The following is a 21,888-nucleotide window of genomic DNA, read 5'->3' as shown; positions in this document are numbered from 1 at the left end:
AGAAAATATTGGTGCCCAGTAGTTGAGTGTGGATGGGTAGTAAAGTCTATGCTCCTCTGGATTGTAGAGCTGAAAGGATAGATTTCCAGACCTCAGGCGGCAGGACAGGGAGCATCAGTTGATTTGCCGAATTTGAGACAGTCAGTGGATAAGGAGTGGGGCTGGCTTCAGGGCTCAGGCTGGGAGTTGCTGGGAAAAACAAGCAAAGAAGGTGAAGCAAGGCCTGAAAACCCCTTTTAGTTCAAAGCACAGTGTTTTGGAGATACTTTTACTCCTGATTAGAATTGTTTTCTGTGATAAAATGGAGAATTAATTAATTTATATTATAGTTTTGGTTTTTTTTTTTTTAATGTTTTCTGCCTTGCTCATACAGCCTCGATCTGCCTGGCAGCCCCTAAATGTTCCTTTGCCCAAGCCTGATGCTGGGCCTAAGAAGGATGTGGGCACACAGACCACTGGCCTGTTCTACCCGTCTGGGACCCTCCTGGCAAAAAAAGAACTGGAAATGGCTTCTCAGAAGCAGAGGCAGGAGAAAATGAGTGACCATAAACCTCTCCTCACAGCCGTCAGCCCAGGGAGAGGTGAGACACATTCTCCTCTCAGAAGGGAACCCACTCTTTCCCTGAAAGAAAATTCCATTTTTTATCTTCCTTTCGATTCATTTTTATGTACAAGAAGTGCCTTTATTTTTCTTTTTTCAAGTAATTTTGCTTTGTATGAATAATAGCACTTCCTTAAACTTTTAGCATGTTTTGACTCTTAGCCCCGTTGTCGCGTTGGTAATTGAAGTCGCACATAAGAATGTGTACTACTAACAAAGAAATGTGCTTAGTCTGCGTCGTTACTGCTGGCTGCCATAATCTCTTTTTCTATTGTGGCAAATTCACATGACATAAAATTCACCATCTTAACCATTTTAAAGGGTACAATTCAGTGGCCTTTAGTACATGAGCAGTACAGCCATCACCACTGCATTTCTAGAACCTTTTCATCCCCCCAGAAGTAAACCCTGTACATCCCGCTCCCAAGGGTGTAACAATCACTCATCTACTTTCTGTCTTTATGGATTTGCTTATTCTGGACATATAAGTGGAAGCATATAATATGGTCTTTTGTGACTGGCTTCTTTCACTTAGTATGATGTTTTCAAGTTTTGTCCATGTAACATGTTTTCAATACTTCATTCTTTTTTAATAACTCTTTTTTAATAGCTCAGTGATATTCTATTGTGTGGATATATGACATTTATTTGTATGTTCATCAGTAATAGACATTTGAGTTGTGTCCAGCTTTGTGTGTGTGTGTGTGTGTGTGTGTGTGTGTGTGAACAGGTTTGACTGTTAAGAATAATGGTGCTCTGAACATTCACGTAGAAATTTTTCTGTAGCATATGTTTTCACTTCTCTTGGGTATGTACATAGGAGTGCAATTGCTGGGTCAAATAGTAACATGTTTAACTTTCTGAGGAACTTCTGGACTGTTTTCCAACGTGGCTGCACTATTTTACATTCTGACTGGCAGTGGATGAGGGTACCGATTTTTCCACATCTTTATCAGCACTTGTTATTATCTGACATTTTCATTACAAGCATCCTAGTGGGTGTGGAGCAGCGTCTCATTATGGTTTTGATCAGCGTTTCCCTGCTGACTAATGATGCTGAGCATCATTTTATCTGAGTTACCTGATTTATTAGCATCCAGTTGTCCATAGTATCCTTTTATAATCCTTTTTATTTCAATAAGATTGGTGGTAATATCCCCTATTTAATTTCTGATTCTAGCAATTTGAGTCACTTCTCTTTTTCTTGGTGAGTCTAGATAAAGATTTGCCAATTTTGCTGATCTCTTTTCAAGAACCAACTTTGGGTTTTGTTGATTTTTTTTTTTTTTTTTTTTTTTTGCGGTACGCGGGCCTCTCACTGTTGCGGCCTCTCCTGTTGCGGAGCACAGGCTCTGGACGCGCAGGCCCAGCGGCCATGGCTCACGGGCCCAGCTGCTCGGCAGCATGTGGGATCTTCCCGGACCAGGGCACAAACCCGTGTCCCCTGCATCGGCAGGCGGACTCTCAACTACTACGCCACCAGGGAAGCCCTGTTGATTTTTTGTATTGTTTTTCTGTTCTTTTGTTAATTTCCATTCTAGTCTTAATTATTTCCTTATTTCTTCTTGTTTTAGATGGAGTTTGCTCTTTTTCTAGTTTCTCAAGGTCAAAGGTTCAGGTCTTTTTTTTTTTAGGTGAAATTATGTATTTATTTATTTCGTGGGGTTCAGGTCTTGATTTGAGACCTTTCTTCTTTTTTAATGTAGGCATTTACAACTATAAATTTCCCTGTGAGTGCTGCTTTCACTGCATCCCATAAGTTTTGGTGTTGTATCTTCATTTTCTTTCAACAATGAATTTTCTAATTTCCCCTGTGGTTTATTCTTTGACCCACTGGTTGTTTAAGAATTATTTTATTTCCAAATATTTGTGAGTTCCCCAAATTTCTGTCTGTTATTGATTTCTAGTTTCATTCTATTGTGATCAGAAACATACTTTGTATGATTTTAACCCTTTTAAATTTATTGAGACTTGACATGGCCTAACATATGATCTGTCCTGGAGAATGTTCCATGTGCCCTTGAGAAGAATATTTATTCTTTTGGGGGTGGAATATTCCGTAGATGTCCATTAGGTCCTGCTAGTTTAGAGTGCCATTCAAGTGTTCTATTTCTTGCTGACCTTCTGCCTAGTTGTTCTATCCATTTTGAAAATAGAGTATTAAAGTGTCCAACCATTATTGCTGAGTTGTCTGTTTCTCCCATCATTTCCCTCAGTTTTTGCTTCCTGTATTTTGGTTATCTGTTATTAGGTACATACTTAAAATTGTTTATAATTGTTATACCTTCATGATACCCTTTTTCATTATAAAATGTCCCTATTTTTATCTAGTAACATTTTATTTGGTCTTAAAATCTATTTTGTCTGGTATTAGTATAGCCAGTCCAGCTTTCTTGTGGTTGCTGTTTGCATGATATATATATTTCCATATTTTTTTACTTTTAATCTGTTTGTATCTTTGAATCTAAAGTGTCTAAAATCTCTGTAATTTGATTGGGTTGTTAAATTCATTCACATTTAATGTTATTGATAAAGTTGGATTTATGTCTTCCATTTTACTCATTCTTTTCTAAATGTTTGTGTCTTTTTGTTCCTGTATTCCTCCTTTACTGCTTGCTTTTGTGTTGCATATTTTCTAATGTAAGATTTGAATGTTTAATGGATTTTTTCCCCTATATATTGGGTTGGCCAAAAAGTTCGTTCAGGTTTTTCCATACCAGCTTATTCCCTTAGTTGTTGCTCTAGGGCTCACATTATACATCTTTTTTTAAAATTTTTATTTATTTTACTTTTGGCTGTGTTGGGTCTTCGTTGCTGCATGGGCTTTCTCGAGTTGTGGCAAGCAGGGGCTACTCTTCATTGTGATGTGTGGGCTTCTCATTGCAGTGTCTTCTCTTGTTGCAGAGCATGGGCTCTAGGTGCATGGGCTTCAGTAGTTGTGGCATGCAGCCTCAGTAGTTTTGGTTCACGGGCTGTAGAGCCCAGTCTCAGTAGTTGTGGCACACGGGCTTAGTTGCTCCTGGGCGTGTGGGATCTTCCCGGACCAGGGCTTGAACCTGTGTCCCCTGCATTAGCAGGCAGATTCTTAACCACTGCACCACCAGGGAAGCCCCTTACCTTACACATCTTATCAGAATATGTTTCAGATTTGTAGTAATTTAATTCCAGTGTGACACAGAAATGCTACTCGTATATAGTTCTGTTCTTTCTTCCTGGTTTTATAGGTATATATAACAACAATGCCTACATATATATTACATCTATATATGTTGCAAACCCAACAAAACACTGTTATATTTATTACTTTATATAACCTATGTCTTTTTAAAATGCTGAAAGAAGAAAAAACTACAGTTGACCCTTGAACAACATGGGTTTGAACTGTGTGGGTCTGTTTATATGTGGATTTTTTGTTTTCACTGTATGCTTACTTCAGTACTATATGATCCACAGTTGGTTGAGTGCACGGATGAGGGACCATGGATACGGAGGGCCAACTCTAAAGTTATATACAGATTTTCAACTGCATGGGGGGTTGGTGCCCATAACCCCTGTGTTGTTCAAGGGTCAACTGTATTATATATTTATGGCTTTTGTTATATTAGCCTCCTTTCTTCCCATTTCTAGTTGTCTTTGTTTACTCCTGTGGATTTTAGTTACCATCTGGAGCCATTTCCTTAGCCCAATCAAGCTTTGCTGCTGTCTGCCTCTTTTGTGCTGTTATTGGCCAAGATATTACATTTCTATATGTTATAGGACAAATACTACACCTATATACATATTATTTTATGCAATATATTATTATATTTGTTAGGAGAAGAAAAGAAATAGGCATTTATAATGTCTTTTATAGTTACATGGTTACTTCATCAGTGCTCTTTGTTTTTTTGTGTGTATGGATTCACGTTACTGTCTGGAGTCATTTGCTTTGAGCCTGAAGAACTTTCTTTAGTGTTTCTTATAGGGTGGTCTGCTAGCAAAGACTTCCCTCAGTTTTTTAGTGTCTGGTGATGTCTTCATTTTGCCTTCATTTTTGAAAGATAACTTCTGGGAATAGGATTCTTGGTTGACAGGTTTTTTTTTTCTTTTGAGCACTTTGAATATGATATCCCACTATCTTCTGACCTCCATGATTTCTGGTGAGAAATCTGCTGTTAATCTCTTGCAGATCCCTTGTATGTGATGAGTCACTTCTCTCCTGCTGCTCTCAAGATTCTCTGTTTTTGTCTCTTAAAAGTGTGTCTTTTGGTGTGGACCCTACTTGGAATTTGTTGAGCTGCTTGGATGTGTAAATTCATGCCTTTCATCAAATTTGGGAAGTTTGGGGCCATTGTTTCTTCAAAATTTTTTTTGCATTTTGCTTTGTCCCCTCTTCTGCGGTTCTCATTATGCATATGTTGGTATGCTTGATAGTTTCCTGCAGGTTTCTTAGGCTCTGTTCATTTTTCTTCATTCTTTTTTCTCTCTGTTTTTTGCATTGCATAATATCTGTCGATCTGTTTCTGAATTTGCTAATTCTTTCTTTTGTCAGTTCAAATTAACTTCTGAGCCTCTCTAGTGAATTTTTAATTTCAATCATTATGCTTTTCTGCTACACAATATCTATTTGGTTCTCTTTATATATAATTTCTATGTATTTATTGATATTCTGTATTTCATGAGGCACCTTCTTTTACTTCTTCATGCATCGTTTCTTTTAGTTCTTTGGATATATTTACAATGGCTGCTTTGAAATCTTTGTTAAATCTCCAACATGTGACCTCTCTCACCGTTTCTGTTGCCTGTTCTATTTCCTGTGTATGAATCACAGTTTCTTTGCATTCTTTTTTTGTCTCTTAATTTTTTTTTTTTTTTTGGAACCTGGACATTTAAAATAACATATTGTAGCAGCTCTGGGTACTGACCTCACCTCCAGGCTTGTTACTGTTATTGCTTGTCTGTTTGTTTCGTGACCAGCTGGACCAGGTTCCTGGGCTCTGTCTCGCCCCCACAGTGGGACACCTCTGAAGTTGCTCCTTGGAGAGTGAGGCCTTGGCCATGCACCCTGTCACCCTAGGATGACCGCGATTTTGGCGAGGCTCTCTTTGACCATCTCTTTCCCTGACCATAACCAGCCTTCAAGTTCCACTTATTGCTGGCTGATTGCTTTATTACTTTCCACCACACTCTGGGGGTGTAAATTGCTCTGCAGGCTGATCCAATTACTTTTTTGGGGGGGGGATGTGGGCAAATCTCACTTTAATTGCAAATGGCTTCATTTACAACACATTCAATAATGAACAAACAGGAGAGCTGTGACTTTTAAACATATGAATATATAAAAGTCCCTTGAAATTCAGGTAGTCAAGATAAGGGCATTTCACAAGGAAAGCACCCCCGCCACCTCCCATTTTTCTGAAGTCTGTTTTACACTCATTTTAAAAGATGACGAGGCATACTCAGAAATTCAAAGTAGTAGGATGTGCCTTGCAGGGAGAGAAGAAAACCTTTTTTCAGATTATTGGGTAAATACATATCAGCAATTCCACTTGACAGAAGCTGATGGATGTCCTCCCTGAGTCAGGCTAGGCTCTGAGTGGGGATGGGAAACTGTGAGAAAGGGAGAACCTGATACAACACAGTACCAACCGGTTCCCCTCTAGCACACTGTGCCGTGACCCCAGACATGGGTGTACAAGAGCAGCCACCAGGGTGGTGACTGACTGTCCTCACTGCCGGGAACTGACAAAGGGTCTCAATTTAACCCGGGCACAAAATCCTTGACCAGCAAACTCAAATTGTCACTGAATTTAAATCATAAAGGATCTAAGGAAATTCTTGTTTTATTTATGTGTATATATGGACTCCTTACACGATTAACATTCCTTTTCTCCTAAGGGTTTGTTCTATAAACTGGAGTGGCCTAAGAAAAGCATTGTATAATTTTGATTTTATTTTACGCTTTCAAAAGAGAAAGGAGGGAATGGAGAGAAAAGTGTCACAAATTCTTCAACTCTGGGGCTCAGCACGTCCAACGGACTCCTCCGACAAAAGGTTCATCCGGATCGTTGGGTAGTTTCAATGCTGAGGAAAGACTAGGGGAGCCCGCCCCAACCCCACAGAAAGAATTCTACAGTTACTCTATCACGGTGCTCTAGCTAAAGCATAGGTTTCAAACTACAGAGGGTTTCAACTTAACATCTAAAATTTTTAATTGGAGCCTTTCAGCAACAAATAAGCGCAGAGAGCTCATCTCAGAAGTAAAATTAAAGAACTATTGCCCTGATGTATGAAAGTCAAGCCATTGCTCCCAGCTATGCCACACTTCCAGGCTTAGGCAGACACGTAAGGTGGTGGCAGCTCCTTGGCGGCGCCATTCACAGAGGCATCATCGTATGGGGGTAACAGCACCGTAGTGCCATTGCTGGTAACATAAACCAGGACAGCGGAGGAGTTCCTGCCATTGATGTATCGGTAGCAGTTCCAAACACAGCTAATCAAGTAACCCTCAAAAGTCAAGATAATGCTGATAAACAGAAGAATAATAAGGACCAAACAGGTAGGATTCACTGACCTGATATCATCTTTGTAAGGAAAATCAGGAGGCAGCTGTCGTATGTATTCCTGGATGGAGTTTGGATAAACAAGCACAGTGACTGCACCCAAGGTGTTCCGGGCAAAATCAAAGATCTGGTAACAGAAGAATGGGATGATCCAGGCTGCGTGTTGCTTGTATGCTCCATAAGTAACCATTGCACAGATCAGGATCATGAGGAGAGAAATTGCGATAGCAATGCACATGTTGGCATCATCCATGAGCTCCAAGTCACCTCCAAGTTCAGAACTTGAAAAGCGATACTGATCTGGATCAGCCAGGGCGGGCGCTCAATAGAATCAGCAGTGCCACGGCATTGATGATCAGGTACCAGACGCCAAGCAGGATGGTGCCGGTGTGGACATGGCAGCACAGGCAGCAGCTGTTGGAGTAGAACCGCGTCCAGGGGGCCACCATCTTCATCGCTCGGGCCGCCGGCGCAGAGGCGCGAGCGCGCGCCCAAGTTTGCGGGAGCTTCAGCCGCGTGGGTCTGGGCCCGCCGCGCGGCTGCTGCTGACTCCCTAATCCAATTAAATTTGAGATTCTTTATAGGGATAGTTTTTGAGATATTTTTCAGACTTCAGGAGAGCTCTTCTTAGCTGTTGACTTCTGTGGTTCTCTTTGGTAAACTGGCCAGCCTATGGTTTAACTCCTATCTCTAGGCTTCTTTTAATTGCTTTTTACCACATCATTCATTGTTATCCTTGGGCCTGAACTTCCTCACACTCTTGCCAAAGCAGTGGGTTCCTATGGAGATTCGGAGCTCTCTGTCTTATCTTCCCTTGTGCAAAATATCTGAGCCAATGCTCTGGATGGGCGGTGGGGACAATGGGGTGTTTCTCTTCAGCGGCTGGGCACTCAGTGAAGGGGGTGCTGCTGTCCTCTGGTCTTCTTGACTTGCCTCTTCTGCTGTGAGACCTCTGCTTTACAAATAAGCCAGGACAAGGATGACCTGGACCGCAGTATTCTCAGTGTACCAGACCCAAGGGAGAGCGTCCATCCCATAAATGGTGGCTGGACCACCATTTATGACTGCATTTGCCCAGAATTTGGTCTCTGCAGCAGGTAATGGGGGCGGGATGAGAAACACTGAAATCCTGCTTCTTCTGGGAAGATTCCGTAGCTCTCCAGCTGGGAGGAGAGGGAGCCGTGTGTTTATGGTTGAACCATGTGGAGTGAAGTTTTCATCGTGCTCAGCTGAGAGAGGGGAGGAGGGGTGAGTCATGGTTCAAATACCACAGACTCTTGCTGTTCTGAGTTTTATCACAGTTTCTTCTTCAAATGTTTCTGTGTTTGCTCTATGTCCCTGGAACCATTTCCAGCTACTTTATTTTTATTTTTATTTTTTTTTGTGGTACGCGGGCCTCTCACTGTTGTGGCCTCTCCCGTTGCGGAGCACAGGCTCCGGACGCGCAAGGCTCAGCGGCCATGGCTCATGGACCCAGCCACTCCGCGGCATGTGGGATCTTCCCAGACCGGGACATGAACCCGTGTCCCCTGCATCGGCAGGCGGACTCTCAACCACTGCGCCACCAGGGAAGCCCTAGCCACTTTAAATGTTTGTTTATTTTATAGTTCCATGGGGATGAGGTCCCCTGAGTTCCTTGGGCTGCAGAGCTGGGAGTCAGTCATTCCCAGCTCTTCTCTTGCCTCGTGGATTTCCCAGCTGGGAGTCAGGACCCAGTCCACTGTCTTCCAGGCATGAGTGTCCTGGTCAATCGTCTGCAGAGATGACCAGAATGACCCCTCCCACCCCTGTATGCTATTTCCCTTCCTTTGGAATCTAGACTGGCCTTGCGAGTTGCTTTGATCAGCAGAAGTAGCAGAAGAGACACCACAACAGTTCCGGGCCTGGACCTAGGAGGGCTGGGAGCTTGCACTTACTCCCCAGGAAGTGAGTGCCGTGTAAAGAGGTCAGGACAGATCACTGAATGAGGACAGATGCCTCAGGGCCCAGCCAACAGCCACTAGAAAGACTGCTGACATTTGAGCGGGTGCAGGCGGCAGTCACTGGAAGAGAGAGGCCAGGCGGCCCCCAGCTCTGCGCCATCTTAGCCGAGGCCTCAGCCACAGGGATGAGACCATCTCGGACCCCCAGCCTCAGCTGATGGCTCGGCTGATACCATGTAGGGCAGAGATGAGCCGTCCCTGCTGGGCACTGACCACACTCCAGATCCACAGAAGTGTGAGGCCTCAGGTGGTGGACGTTTTAAACCACCAAGTTCTGGGGCGCTTTGCTTGGCACCAACAGAAAATAGACATGGAACCTCAGTTCCCTATGGCAGAAGGCAGCCCCTGGAACCCCTTCTTTCATCCCAAGCTGGGAGGGAGCAGACCTCACCCCCCAAAAGAGGACTTAACGGTCTTGCCAGGACCTTTTCCAAAAGACCCCCCTCACCCCTCCCAGCCTTTCCATAAAGCCCTCCCTGGAGGCTTTTTTGAGAGTTGACATTTGATCTTGGAATTGTACATCTGTTGTAGATTCTCAGTAAGATCTTCGTGTTCAGCATACTCCTGCCTGTGTATTTATTTATTTACCTGTATTTTCTCTGGGTCCACCTGTGAACTCCTCAAGGGCAAGAACTTTGTTCACTGCTGTATCCCCAGCCCTCAGTGCATGGCACACAGGAGCTGCTCAGTGACTGCTTGTGGGATGAATGTGCCTACTTTGTGCCAAACCCTGTGCTGGGCTCAGTGCTCCCTCTGGTGTTATGTCAGCTACTGGCAAATGACTCTCGTGATGCCCAGACCCCTCTGCCCGCCTGATTCCAGCACGGCGTGGTGATTGGTTCTGTGCATCTTTGCTCGCATCCCTCGTCAAAACGTGCCACAGCATCTCTTTACTTTGCTGCCTCAGAGCAGCAGAAGACCGCCAGTCCACAGGCAGGTGCAGTTCAGAAGTGCTGGAGCTCACACAAGGGGCCGGGGGTGGAGAGTGAATGCCTCGGTCCCTCTGTCTAGTGCACAGACCTGGGGTGGGTTCTGCCTGGTTCCTCTTAGGTCCCAGCAGGACGGAGCCCTGCTGCCCACGGCGTTGAGCAGCTTTTAACAGATTCTTAATTGACTTCCCTTCCTGCCCTGTCCTGCTGTTTCTGCTCCATCATTCATGCTTCCCAGGGTCACCTTCCAAAGAAACTACCTGTCCTAAGTATTCGTCTCAGGCTCTGCTGTCAGGGGAACCCAAACTAAGACACTGAGGTTCTCTTATTTGGTGTCACAATAACGTATGAGGTAAGAGGTATTAGTCCCATTTTATAGGTAAGGAAAGTAAGGCTGAGTAAGATTTAGATGTCTGGATGACCTTGCAAAAGCCACCCAATTGCTCTCAGCTTTAGTGTCCTCACTGGTAAAATGATGAGGTGGGATCCGATGCAGGTTTTTGTACTCAAGTGGCCACAGAGCAGAGCCAGGAAGTAAAGGCAGGCAGCCAGGCCTGCAAGGGCTGTGGCCGGCTGGAGCGCCCTGCCCTGTCCAAAGCGGGCAGCCACCCCTCGGCCCCAGGCAGCCGGACCCGGCAGAAGGGCAGGCCCAGTGCTGCTGCGTCGCCCACCTGCGCACAAGAAACCAGACTCATGTGAAATCTCTCAAGCCTTAAATGGTGGCAATAAATTCGAATTATTTTAAACCCTGTGCAGACTGAAAGGGGCACAGGAAGCTTTCTGGAGTGATGGGAATGTTCTCCATATCGATGGGGTGTATACACTTGCCAAAACTCAAAATACGGGCACTTATCTTTAAAATAGGAGCACTTTATTAGTAAGTTGTTTCTCAATATGGTTAATTTTAAAAGAAAAAAAGAAAAAGACCCCAGATATGGCAATCAAAATACGTTCCTTTGGAATTCTATAATATTCATGGAACTTATTCTAGTACATAGTCGAGGTTCAGAAAGCAAAAACCATCACAGAGTTTGGCAAAGAGAAATGAGCTCTCTGAAAATCCATGTTGCATGCTGACACTTTTCCTCCTTCACCTCAGAAGAATCATCCTTGTGTTTGGGTTCCTCTCCTTCTTTAGGATACTGGAGAAAACAGGTGGACCATATCTCCGCTCACCTCCGGTCTTACGCTCAGAACAACCCTGAATTCCGGGCCTTGATTGCAGAGCCCAGGATGGGAAAGGTGGGTGGCCTCTGAGCAGAACTTCCTCTCTGGAGCATCCCGTGGGATCAGGCTGAGGCTGCCCCCATGGACTGTCCTGAAATTGCACTTTGCTTGCCCTTTCTCTTTTTCCTGCCCCGCTTTCCATGCCTGTTCGCCTTATTTGACATCCAGGAAAACTGGCTCAGAGAGATTTGGTGACCTGCCCAAGACTACACTCTGGGTCCAGGGGATTCAGGATTTGAAGCAGGTCTGTCAGACCCCAGGGATACTGCTGTTATAAAGACACACATCTGTGAGAAGACCTCTTCCTCTGTCATGAGACTAAAAGAACCTTTCAAAGTTAGCCCATCCACTCCTCTGCCACCAAGTTAGGCCAACATCGGAACTGTGTCATTGTCAAGTATTGCTCAATTTCCTTTGATAATCTATTTTGGTGGTTTATTAATTCCTTGGCCTAATCTAGGGGTCTCCAAACTGTGGCCTGTGGGGCAAATCTGGCCTGCCACCAGTTTTATAAATCAAGTTTTATTGGATCACAGCTACACTCATTCATTTACTTATTGTCTGTAGCTGCTTTTGTACTGCAATGGCAAGGACCATATGGCCCACAAAACCTAAAATATTTACTATCTGATCCTTAAAGCATTTGCTGAGCCCCATTGATCTAAATTCCTCCCGCTACTAACAGAGACAGCTGCTCACCTGAATACTTGGCCCTTGATTGCCAAGGCCTGGCCCCCCCAGGTCACTTTTTGCCAGGTGATGACTTGCAGCCATGTGGCTTCATTAAAGTGTGTCTCTTATAGAGAGTATCAATTTGGATCTTGCTTTCTTAACCAATCTGGCAGTCTCTGCTCTTTGATTGGAGTATTTAGTTCATTTATAACTAATGGAATTATAGAGAAGGCTGGATTTGTGTCTGCCATTTTGCCATTTGTGTCCTATTTCATCTAGTTTTTGTTTCTCTTTTCCTGCCTTCCTTTGTGTTAATTAAATGTTTGATTAAATGTACAGCTTAGCATCTCAGAATTTCTTGGCTGTGGCTCTGGGCTTTGAGTCCCACACTCATGGTTGTGAATTCTCTCTAATACTTTTTTACAAGCTCATCTCTGCTACCGTCCATGAGGATGGCTATGAAGTTAGCATCAGGCTGAATTATATTCAAGTCTCAAACAAGGTGAGTAAAACCACTGGAAGTTATTCATTTAAAAATTGACTGACCTAGTAAATGGTAGCTTATGATTTATTGAAATGCTTCTGCATAATCCATAGAAAGGAAGAGTTTAGAATATTATGAAACTTAACTGGAGGCCAGCAATTTCATAGAATTAGATAAACAACTGAGCTAAACCTCAGAGAAGCCAGCTTTCAGGCACATAAAGATGTCATAAGAACAGAAAGAAATTATCACCCACCCTATTGGTCCTGTAGTTCTCAGGTTTATTTATACCCACTGAAGTCTGAGTATAGGCGAAAGACTGACAGAAATGTTTGCTGATATGTACTCTGACCTATTTGCCTATAAAAATAAGCCATACTTTGTGGCCACGTCTCCCTTGATCTTCCCTCTTATTTGGTAACTGGAACATTGCCATGGAGCCCGTAAGTGTGTGACAAACATTAAGTGATACAGGCAGCTTTAGTTTCATTGGACAAGAAGTCACAACATACAAAAGGATAATTAATGGATTGAGAAGAGAGTGAAGAAGGCAAGGAAAAGGAGGGGAACTCGGGCCTGGCCCTGACCTGTCAGGGTGCTAACGATGTCTCTAAAACTGGGACAGATACCTGGGCCCTGCCTGACCCACAGGGAGGCTGGGAGTGTCCAGTGGGAAGATACACGTGAATGTGCTTTGTAACCAAGGAAAGCACTAAATGCTGTGTTTTCGGTTGTGTGGCTGCAGCAGAGCTTGGGCGGGGAGGTGCTTCAGGAGAATGGGACTGAGGGATGCAGAACATGGAGAGTTACACCACACAGTTGTCCCCACTTGAGGCTGTGGGGGAGGGGCATAACCGCTCGGGCAGGTCAGCACCCACCTACTGAGGGCAGCTGGAGACGGGGGTCAGCTGTGAGCTGTTAGCAGCCAACGTGGCAGCTGGGTTGGTACCTGACTGGTTAAGAGGAACTGGACAGACACAAGAGTATCTGAAATGTGCTGTCCATCACGTAGAAGTCGGGGATGTGCCCCAGGTTCTGTGTGTGTTTTTTCTTAGCCTGCGTGTTCTGTGCTCAGGAAGTAGCAGGTGGCTCCCGATGGCAGGAGCAGGGTGCCACACTGTGGAACCGGTCCAGGTGGATACAGAATCCTGGGTCTGGCCTGTGTATCACCCATCCTCATTTTATAGACATCCGTGTAACCTCATTTTGCTTTGACAGCATCTCTTTGAGGCTGGTCATAATATTTCCACTTTACGGGTGAGGAAACTGAGGCTCAGAGAAGTTAAGCCACTTGCTTCTTCCAAGACCCCTAAGCTACTAAGTGACCAAACCAGGATACAGACTCTGCAGCCTGAGCCTCCCCGTCAGGCCACCCTAATCCCGAGACATGGAAGGGTTGTAAGCACAGGGGGACACAGTTACGTATACATTCATTGTATAAAGGGGCTGGGGCAGCCACAGGGAAGGTGGGCTGGCAGGAACCTGTTTGGAGGCTGTTGCAGTGATCTCGCCGTGAGAAGGGGGGCCAGAATGAGGAGTTGCGTAAGAGGCAGAATGGACAGAACCTCACGGTGAGGTGGGGGAGGTGTCTGGAAGCATGGTCACGCTGCAGGCTTGACTGTCTGGGTAGACGGGGCTGTCGTGAACAGAAAGAGGAGCAGGTGAACAGGGAGATCATTCTGCTGGGACGCGGCAGCCTCCTCTTTCATGGTGCTGGAATCTTTTCATTGGCCAGAACCTTTACCTGAACAAGGCGGTGAATTTCAGCGACCACTTTCTGAGCAGTGTCACCGAGGGCGGGAACGGGCAGTTCGGCAGCGGGTCCAACCTGGGTGAGTTGTCGCCTTCCGGGGACTTTAAAACAGTTGACCAGTTATATATGGATGTTGTTACAGGAAAGTGAATCCTACACGTTCTCATCACGAGGCAACAATTTTTTTTCTATTTCTTTCATTTTGTTTCTATATGAGATGATGGATGTTCACTAAACTTCTTGCGGTCCTCATTTCATGGTGTATGTAAGTCAGATCCTTCTGCTGTGCCCCTGAAACTCACACAGCGCTGTATGTCAGTTACATCTCAGTAAACCTGGAAGAAAAAATAATAATTAAAAAAGAGAAACCTAAAGAACCGTTGACCAAAAACAACACAGTGACTTGGCAAGGCTGGAGAGAGCTGCTTAAAATTTGCTGGCCCAGCCAGGCCTCTTACTTTCACATTCCACCCATGTTATTCCTCTGACCACCCCAAAGTCAGGCCTGAGACCTTTACAGTCTTTCACAGGAACTGGGGAGATAAATTGGGGCAGGGGTTGCTCTTTGGGGCCTGAGAACTGTAGCCCCTTTGATTCCCCTCCCTCCTCCCATCCTCTGGTTCTGGACCAAGAAGGACAGCCCCAGGAGTCCTTCGGGCCAGGTTTCATCAAATAGAAATTTCTATAAAAGCCTTTTCCTCCTTCCGACCTGTAGAGGGGGGCATGGCAGGAGAGTGGCTCTTTACATGATGGGAGTGGTGGGGGGCTTCACTTTGGTCCTCGACTCCTGTCATTCCAGTGAGTGACTACAGCCAGAGCACCCCGGACACCATGGAGAAAGTCACAAGGACCAAGAATTTCAAGACCAAAACGTTTCAAGGGAAGAAGCAGCAGCTTACGGTATGTGTTCCCCTTGATCCTTAGAGCTGTCTTCTTCAGCCTGTGCATCTAATGTTTTATTTTGAGATTGATTAAATGGAAGAATACTTGTTCATTTTCTGTTCCCTCTTTTATAGCAGTGTGTTTTTATTTTATGGAGGCAAAACCTTTACAATCTCTCGAGATTATTCACTGGAATTATTTTAAAGTTCTCCTCAGTCTCCTGAATCACCTGTTTCCTCTGGGGTCCGTTCTATCTGCTTATCTTTCTCTTTCTTGCTTTTGGTTTGTCTCGAACATGTGATGATCCTTGGTTGCTAGGTCATGTTGATAAACGAAGGGCTAGTTTGATTAGCACGGGTGCCCAGCTGGGTCTGTGGGCCTGAGGTCTCTGTGGGTGGAGGGTCCTCGAAGTTGCCAGGGTGGGAAGGCCTTCCCTCTCTTGGTGAGCGCGGTAGTGGGAGTGCCGTGGTGGTTTCCCCTCCTTCCTGGCTCTCCAAACCCGTGCCATGTCTGGGCTCTGCGCTTCGCCCTGCTCAGGCCCAGTGCTCCCAGGAGAAGCCTCTGTTAGGCAAATTGTGAACTGTATGGAAAATAGTATCAGGGTTTAAGCAGGGAGCAAAAGCTTCCCGCCCTTCTACTCGGGAGAGCGGGGTGGATGCCGGCCATCCCCGTGATTCATGGTAAAGCCCTTTAATAACACAGCTGTGGATTCAGCCACACCCAACGCCCGCCCTCCTGCTGGGCCCCCTGGAGAGAATACACTCACATGTCTGGGGTCTACAGCTGGTTTTCCTCTTGGCTTTGATTTCCCTGTCAGTCTGATTCCATCTGCTTTCAATCTTTGGGATTCTTCACCATTTCTCATCCATGCATGGTACCCTTTCCCGGTTTCCCTCAGCTGTTAGAGTTTTGTTTTTCACAATTATGGACCATGAATAGTTTTAACAGGAGCTTTGGAGAGACAGTGGGTGCCCTTGCTCACCCACCACCTTGCCCTCCGGTCGGCCTTCTTTGGCTGTGGCAGCGAGCTGGAGGTGGACACAGGGTCAGTTCCCCCCTCCAGCCCCACCACTTCAGTCCCACGGGGCCCCGGGGCCTCCCAGCACGCACACGGGCACCCAGCCTGGTCGGGGGCGGGGGGTTCTCCTCAGGCAGGTGGTCACACTCAGGCTGATTTTGAACACCTTATAAAGCATGCAGCGTAAACTTTAGGATTCACCTGGTTGCTTTTCCTCAAAATATTCATAATAAAACTAGTGTGTGGTTTCTGGGGTTTTATGAGGTTTCTCATTGCATCCCTGCCCTTAATAACACAAAAAAATGTCAGTGTGGTGTCCTTCCCCCAGGCAAGGCCTCAGAGACTGGCTAGATTTACATTAGATGTGTTTATCTGTGCTGCTGGCCGTTGAAGACCACACACACACACACACACACACACACACACACACACACACACACACACACACACACACACACACACACACACACACACACACACACACACACACACACACACACACACACACACGCTCGTACTCACACTCACCTGTCCCTGGGACTCAGAACTTACCCAGGAGAGGAAACATTTGCCCTGAGGGTTGAGCCTGGACAAGTGGGGCGTGACAGTAAAAAGATTTTGCGGCCTTTGGAAACGACCACCTTCTGTGATCCTGCAGCCTGAAAACAAGCTTCTACTGAAGGAAGTCAGACCAGCAGGGGAAGGAAGAGTGTCTGTGATGGAACAGCTACGTGATGAAGTAAGTGCAGCCCAAGAACACACTTCCCTGAGGCTCTCAGCCAGGCCTGTCACCCCGTCTCTTTCAGATGGAAGTTTGGTTCGATATTGTGATAATCACAGTGCCGCTTAATTTAAAACCATCTGGAAGTAGGCTAAATGGCTAGTCAAAAACTTTACATTAATTGTTACCTGTTGCTAATTTTTATAGCAAAGAAAATAGGCAGAAAAGTGCACAGGAGCCCAAATAAAGTGCAGGAAGGTGGACAGAATCCCTGGTCTGTGACCCTGTGTGACCATGATGTTTCCTAAAGAAGCAAGGTTGTCCCTCCAGGTGCCTGGCCTCCTGCTGGGGGAGCAGAAACACAAGTTTTATCGCCCACATGACTTGGCAGCTCTGTCTTTATAGGTTAGGTCTTGGGGTTACTGCTTCTTTTGAGTTAAAGCAGTTTAGTTCCATCAAGCGTTTGTTATACTTACTAGGATGGCGAGCGGGCGCCATTGAGCTTAGGCTTTGTGCAAGTTTGTCCTTTTCTACACGCTGCAGGGAGCAGATCCCACCTGCAGTGACAACGAAGACCAGCCCGTTCAGAGCCTGGCGGTCACGAACAAGCACCATGAAGCGATCCCGGTTCTCGTGCAGAGGGGAGCGGACGTGGACCAGCAGTGGGGCCCGTGAGTGGAACACGAGGAAGGGAGAGTTGTGGGTGAGGTCACAGCCAGCTGGTGCTCGGTGGGGCTCCTCCGAGCAGTCAGTTCGCAGGCCCTGTTCAACGTGAACCACTTAGGAACCACTTCGACCCATTTTGGCCTTAATGAGAGACGTAACTGCTTCTGTTTTCCAAATCTGGGTAAAACAAAGGTTTTTAAACAGACTACTGGATTGTCTAACTTTTAGTAGCTTTGATAAATGATGATCCATTTTGTTAACTCATGAATTTATTTATATTTGTGGGCCCGCAAATCCTTAGCCATTGGGTGTTAAGCAGTGTTTTCATCACGATGGGAAATGTACCCATGAAGTTACTGCAGAAAGAAAACCTTATCCGGTCGTCCGTGGATGCGAACAGCCCCGGGGGGAGGCGGTGCATGTGGGTTCACCACGTCATCTCCTGTTTCCACAGCTGGGAAGTGGGATGATGAGATCCTCAGTCACGTGGGATGGTTTTGTTCCTTTCCCACCCTTGACCCCACCCAGCCTTGTGAGTCCACTGTTCTCTTGCAAATTACTTTGGGGACCTGGGGTGGACAGTGTTTTGAGTCCACGTCCTCGCCGTTAACTGCTTACATCCGCTGACCATCTATTGAACTGGAAGTCATCTGGGGGAATCGCAGGTCAACCACTCTGCCGCCCGCACTGTTACTGAGGCAGCTGGGGGCCCCGGTCCGTGAACCATGCTGCCGAGGATGGCAAGGAGCACAGGGGACAAAAGTTAAATAGCTTTGCTTCTATTCTCCTCTTTCAAAATTTCCTCTAGCGTTTTTATTCAAAATATCTCTCTCTTAATTTTTCTATGTGCGGTTTTTAAAGTTTCTGCCCAATAGGACTCCTGTGTCAGTAGACACGACCCCCTTTTTATCAGTAGTTTAATTTTATAGCAGAGTGTTTGGCCTGTGGGTGTACACACTCGATGGCTGGAATTTACTTTCTCAAGTTCTCTTGGGGTTCACAGGCGGTCATACCTTGTCAGCTTCATCATTTACATTCCTACACTTACATTATCATTATTAATAGAAATAATGACACCTTGTTTTGTGTGAAGGTATACTTTATATTTGGATAATTCAGATAAGCATTTTTAATAGCATTTACATATAATGCTTGTGGTTGATACAAAAATCGCTTGAGGGGCTTCCCTGGTGGCACAGTGGCTCTCATGATTTCTAGCACCCAGCATAGCCCATGAAAATGCTACAGCAAATTCTTATTCATTTCTGACCTCTTTGTTCCTTCTGGAACCATTTATCCCTGAGGTTCTGAAATTTCATGGGGGTATTTTTTTGATGTGCTGTTGTTCATTCATCCACCTGGCCCTTTCAGTCTGAAAAGTCATGTGTTTCTTCAGCTCAGGGAAATTTTATCTCTTTGGTATTTTCTCCCCTCCGTTATTTCTGATTCTCTCTTTCTAGAATTCCTATTAGTTAGGTGGTGGACCACTTGCATTGACCCTCTCTGTCTGTCTTTTTAATTTTTTCCCCCATATTTTTCATTTCCCTTTTTCTCTCTGTTTTAAGAGATTTTCTTGACCTTCCTGCTGAATACTTTTTCTTTCAAAGGTCATATTTTTACTTTCTAAGAGCTCCTTTTTGTTCTGATTGTTTCTTCTTCAAAGCCTTCTGTTTTTGTCTACTATTGTCTTCAGTCATTTTTAATTTCTTACATTTGTGTTTGATTTTTCTTTGATGCTACAGATTTTTCTCAGATGTGTGTGATCCTTTGTCATCCATCCATGTTTGAGAATGCGGAATGGGCTAGATGAGTGGGAATTCTGTGTGTATGACAGGAGCTTATCATCTGGGGTGGGGGTGGGGTGGGTTGTGGGTGTATGAAGCTGCTCTCAGGCTGGGACAAGTGGAAGGCTTCCCTCTGGGCATGGAAGTTGCCAGAGGCTCCGTTTATCTCCTTCAGAAAAGAGGCCACCATCCTTTTTCTCTATTGGGATAAATGTATGGCTGCAGGTACATCTGCAGGTACAGGGGACAGGGTGGGGGTGTCAAGGAAAAGATCAGGGCCAGGAGAAGGCAGACCTCCAGTTGCTCATCTCATCTCTGTCTTCAGCCACAACTCCCACCTTCCATCACTTCTGCCATCTCTGGGCAGGAGCCTTTCATGAACTCTAGAATGCAGGTAGCACCCCATCCTCCACTGCAGCATCCACTGCTCACTCACTGGGCCAAAGCTGACCAGGCAAGGTAGAGACAGTCTGGCAGATCGCGAAATATGCTGTCTGACCTCTCGGGCCTGCCCTCTGGGTTCTAAGATTGGTGTTTATTTTCATATCACACAAGCCAAACTCACTAAAGCCAAGGTCATTGTCCCTATACAAGAATAAGAGCCACAGCCCTGAAAGGTTATTATCATACAGACAGTGCCCAAAGGGTCAAGCCAAGGGTGAGACCGTGTCCAACGCGTTCCATGAACTCTTGCAGGAAATATACTAACATAGTATTTATTAGCATTTGCTAAATTGACTACAAACCATATCCTTGTGGGGTTTCTCACTTTAAAACATGAATATGTGTATAGATTTTCACTTTCTCTCTGATATCAGAGCTTACCCTCCAAATCCTCCAAGGAAAGGAGAAGAGAGGGCAGAGTCAAGAGATTTTCCTGGGTTAGTTAAATAGGTCGTGGGTGAAACCAAGGCCCCTTTGGTCACCTGCTCCTTCTCCACTTTCTCGAGGATGCAAACCAAGGATTTAGCCAGGGATTTTTTCCCATCCAAACAGGCTCCAAAATGCAGCTCTTCATGAAGCAGCTCTGCTTGGCCTGGCAGGAAGGGAGTGCATCACTACCTTACTGGGGTATGTTCCTTGGCCTCTGAGGGACACTGATGGCCACAGTGATCCCCCTGTTGGCCTGTGAGGATTTCAGAGGGTCCTGGTTCCTGAACAGCTGACCCAGTAATGGGGCCACCATCCCCCCATGGCTCCCAGGGCACTAAGGGCTTTTAAAAGCACAATGAAAACGTTGCCCCCCTAAACCCACTTGGTTGTGGGTCGTTGATGCAGTGGGAACCCACGGCCGGGATTGGCACTGGACGTGTGAGATCACAGTGCCCCTCAGGTCTCAGGGTAGAGCCGCCCTTGAGGGCTGGTCACGGTGGCCTCTTGGGGGAAGTTTGGGACAGGGGCCAGGAGCTCCCAGACTGGCCTCCAAGGCAGGGAAGGTTCGGAGACCTGAGTCCGTCCGCTCACCCCCATTTCCTTCGCAGATGCAACGCAAGCGTTCAGAAGAAGAACGCAAGAGACCAGACGGCGTATGACCTGGCCCTGGAAACTGGGGATGACCCCGGCGTCTCGCTCTTTGCTGCTAAGCTCAGCCTGGATGACCGTTAGCCCTGAGGGCCCCGCAGGCTTCCTTTAAAGAAACCATCCAGCTCTGGCTGTGCTTTGTTCTCTTCCTTCTGAAATGCGTATTTGAGGTTTGAAAACTGAGCTCGAGAGGCACTCATAAGCTTTTAAAAGTTATGTGACAGTATAAGCCCCCAACACCCCGTGAATATTTCCCCAAATGCCCTGGAGAGTGATGAATTTAGTGTATGCTTTCTGTGGTGTATTGCTGCTTGTCTTAGAATTTGCTCTTTAATTTTATTTCTCAGTAGATAAAATTACACACGGTTCTAAGCCAAAAGGTATAAAATGTTGTGAAGTCTCCCTCTCGTCCCTGCCCCACAACCACCCACGTCCCCTCCACAGAGGCCGCCAGTGACATCCGTGTCTGTCGTGTCTTTCCAGAAGTAGTGTAGGATTATATAAGCAAATGTGCGTAGTATGTGTATGTGTTCATACAGAGTACACGTAAAATATAAGTAGAGGTAACACATATATTCTGTCCCCTTGTCTAAGACAAATGGTGGGAAACCACGTACTGTTCTGCATGTTGTTTGCTTAATATATCTAGTAAGTGGTTTCAAATTAGTGCATAAAGATTGAGCTTATTAGAATTTTTCCTTATTAAGCTAAACTCATCAATATTCCTGTGGTTATGGCTTGTTCTTTGATTGACAAGTAAGCTTCGAATAAACCAATTGCAGGAATGTGTAATTTTGATTCATTTCTTTTTTTCAGATCGTCATTTCAATCTTTGGGTGCTAATGCTGCAGTAGGAGTCCCTAAATTGTTCCTGTTAACATTTGTAAACAGGATATTTGTTACTTTAGAATAAGTAACTCATGACAATAAGTAACAGACTCTGCTGGCACCACTGCCTACTCTTTATTTCCCCAGGGTGGATGACTGTCTGCAGGGGGACAGGTGCAGAGTGGGACCCAAGCCCCAGTGGGGTTGGGCGGTGCCGACCCTGGCTTCCCAGGTAGACGCCTGGCCTGGCAGCCTGCAGAAGGGGAGGGAGTGGCTGC

The 21,888-nt window shown here is 45.7% G+C and overlaps 2 protein-coding genes across 2 annotated transcripts in view; one reads left to right on the top strand and one right to left on the bottom strand.

Moving 5' to 3' along the window:
• DZANK1 (double zinc ribbon and ankyrin repeat domains 1) overlaps window positions 1-21,507 on the top strand; it is a 65,720-nt gene extending 44,213 nt beyond the window's left edge. Inside the window, exons 12-20 of the mRNA XM_082645503.1 lie at window positions 374-581; window positions 11,193-11,296; window positions 12,381-12,455; window positions 14,173-14,269; window positions 14,990-15,090; window positions 16,749-16,829; window positions 17,355-17,482; window positions 20,258-20,332; window positions 20,743-21,507. Coding sequence (XP_082501629.1) covers window positions 374-581; window positions 11,193-11,296; window positions 12,381-12,455; window positions 14,173-14,269; window positions 14,990-15,090; window positions 16,749-16,829; window positions 17,355-17,482; window positions 20,258-20,332; window positions 20,743-20,866 — 993 coding nt within the window. The 3' untranslated portion in view covers window positions 20,867-21,507. The remainder of the gene's footprint in view (window positions 1-373; window positions 582-11,192; window positions 11,297-12,380; window positions 12,456-14,172; window positions 14,270-14,989; window positions 15,091-16,748; window positions 16,830-17,354; window positions 17,483-20,257; window positions 20,333-20,742) is intronic.
• Window positions 6,725-7,681, bottom strand: LOC309817306 (lysosomal-associated transmembrane protein 4B-like). Its single transcript, XM_082645504.1, is given in 2 exon segments — window positions 6,725-7,462; window positions 7,464-7,681. Coding segments are annotated over 2 exon segments (684 nt in total). The 5' UTR covers window positions 7,599-7,681; the 3' UTR covers window positions 6,725-6,913.
• Window positions 21,508-21,888: the final 381 nt, after the last annotated feature.

Source organism: Mesoplodon mirus (genome assembly GCF_964341445.2).
Source record: "Mesoplodon mirus genome assembly, chromosome: 15".
In the NCBI taxonomy this organism is placed as follows: domain Eukaryota; kingdom Metazoa; phylum Chordata; class Mammalia; order Artiodactyla; family Ziphiidae; genus Mesoplodon; species Mesoplodon mirus.
This window is presented reverse-complemented; position numbering and strand designations above follow the sequence as displayed.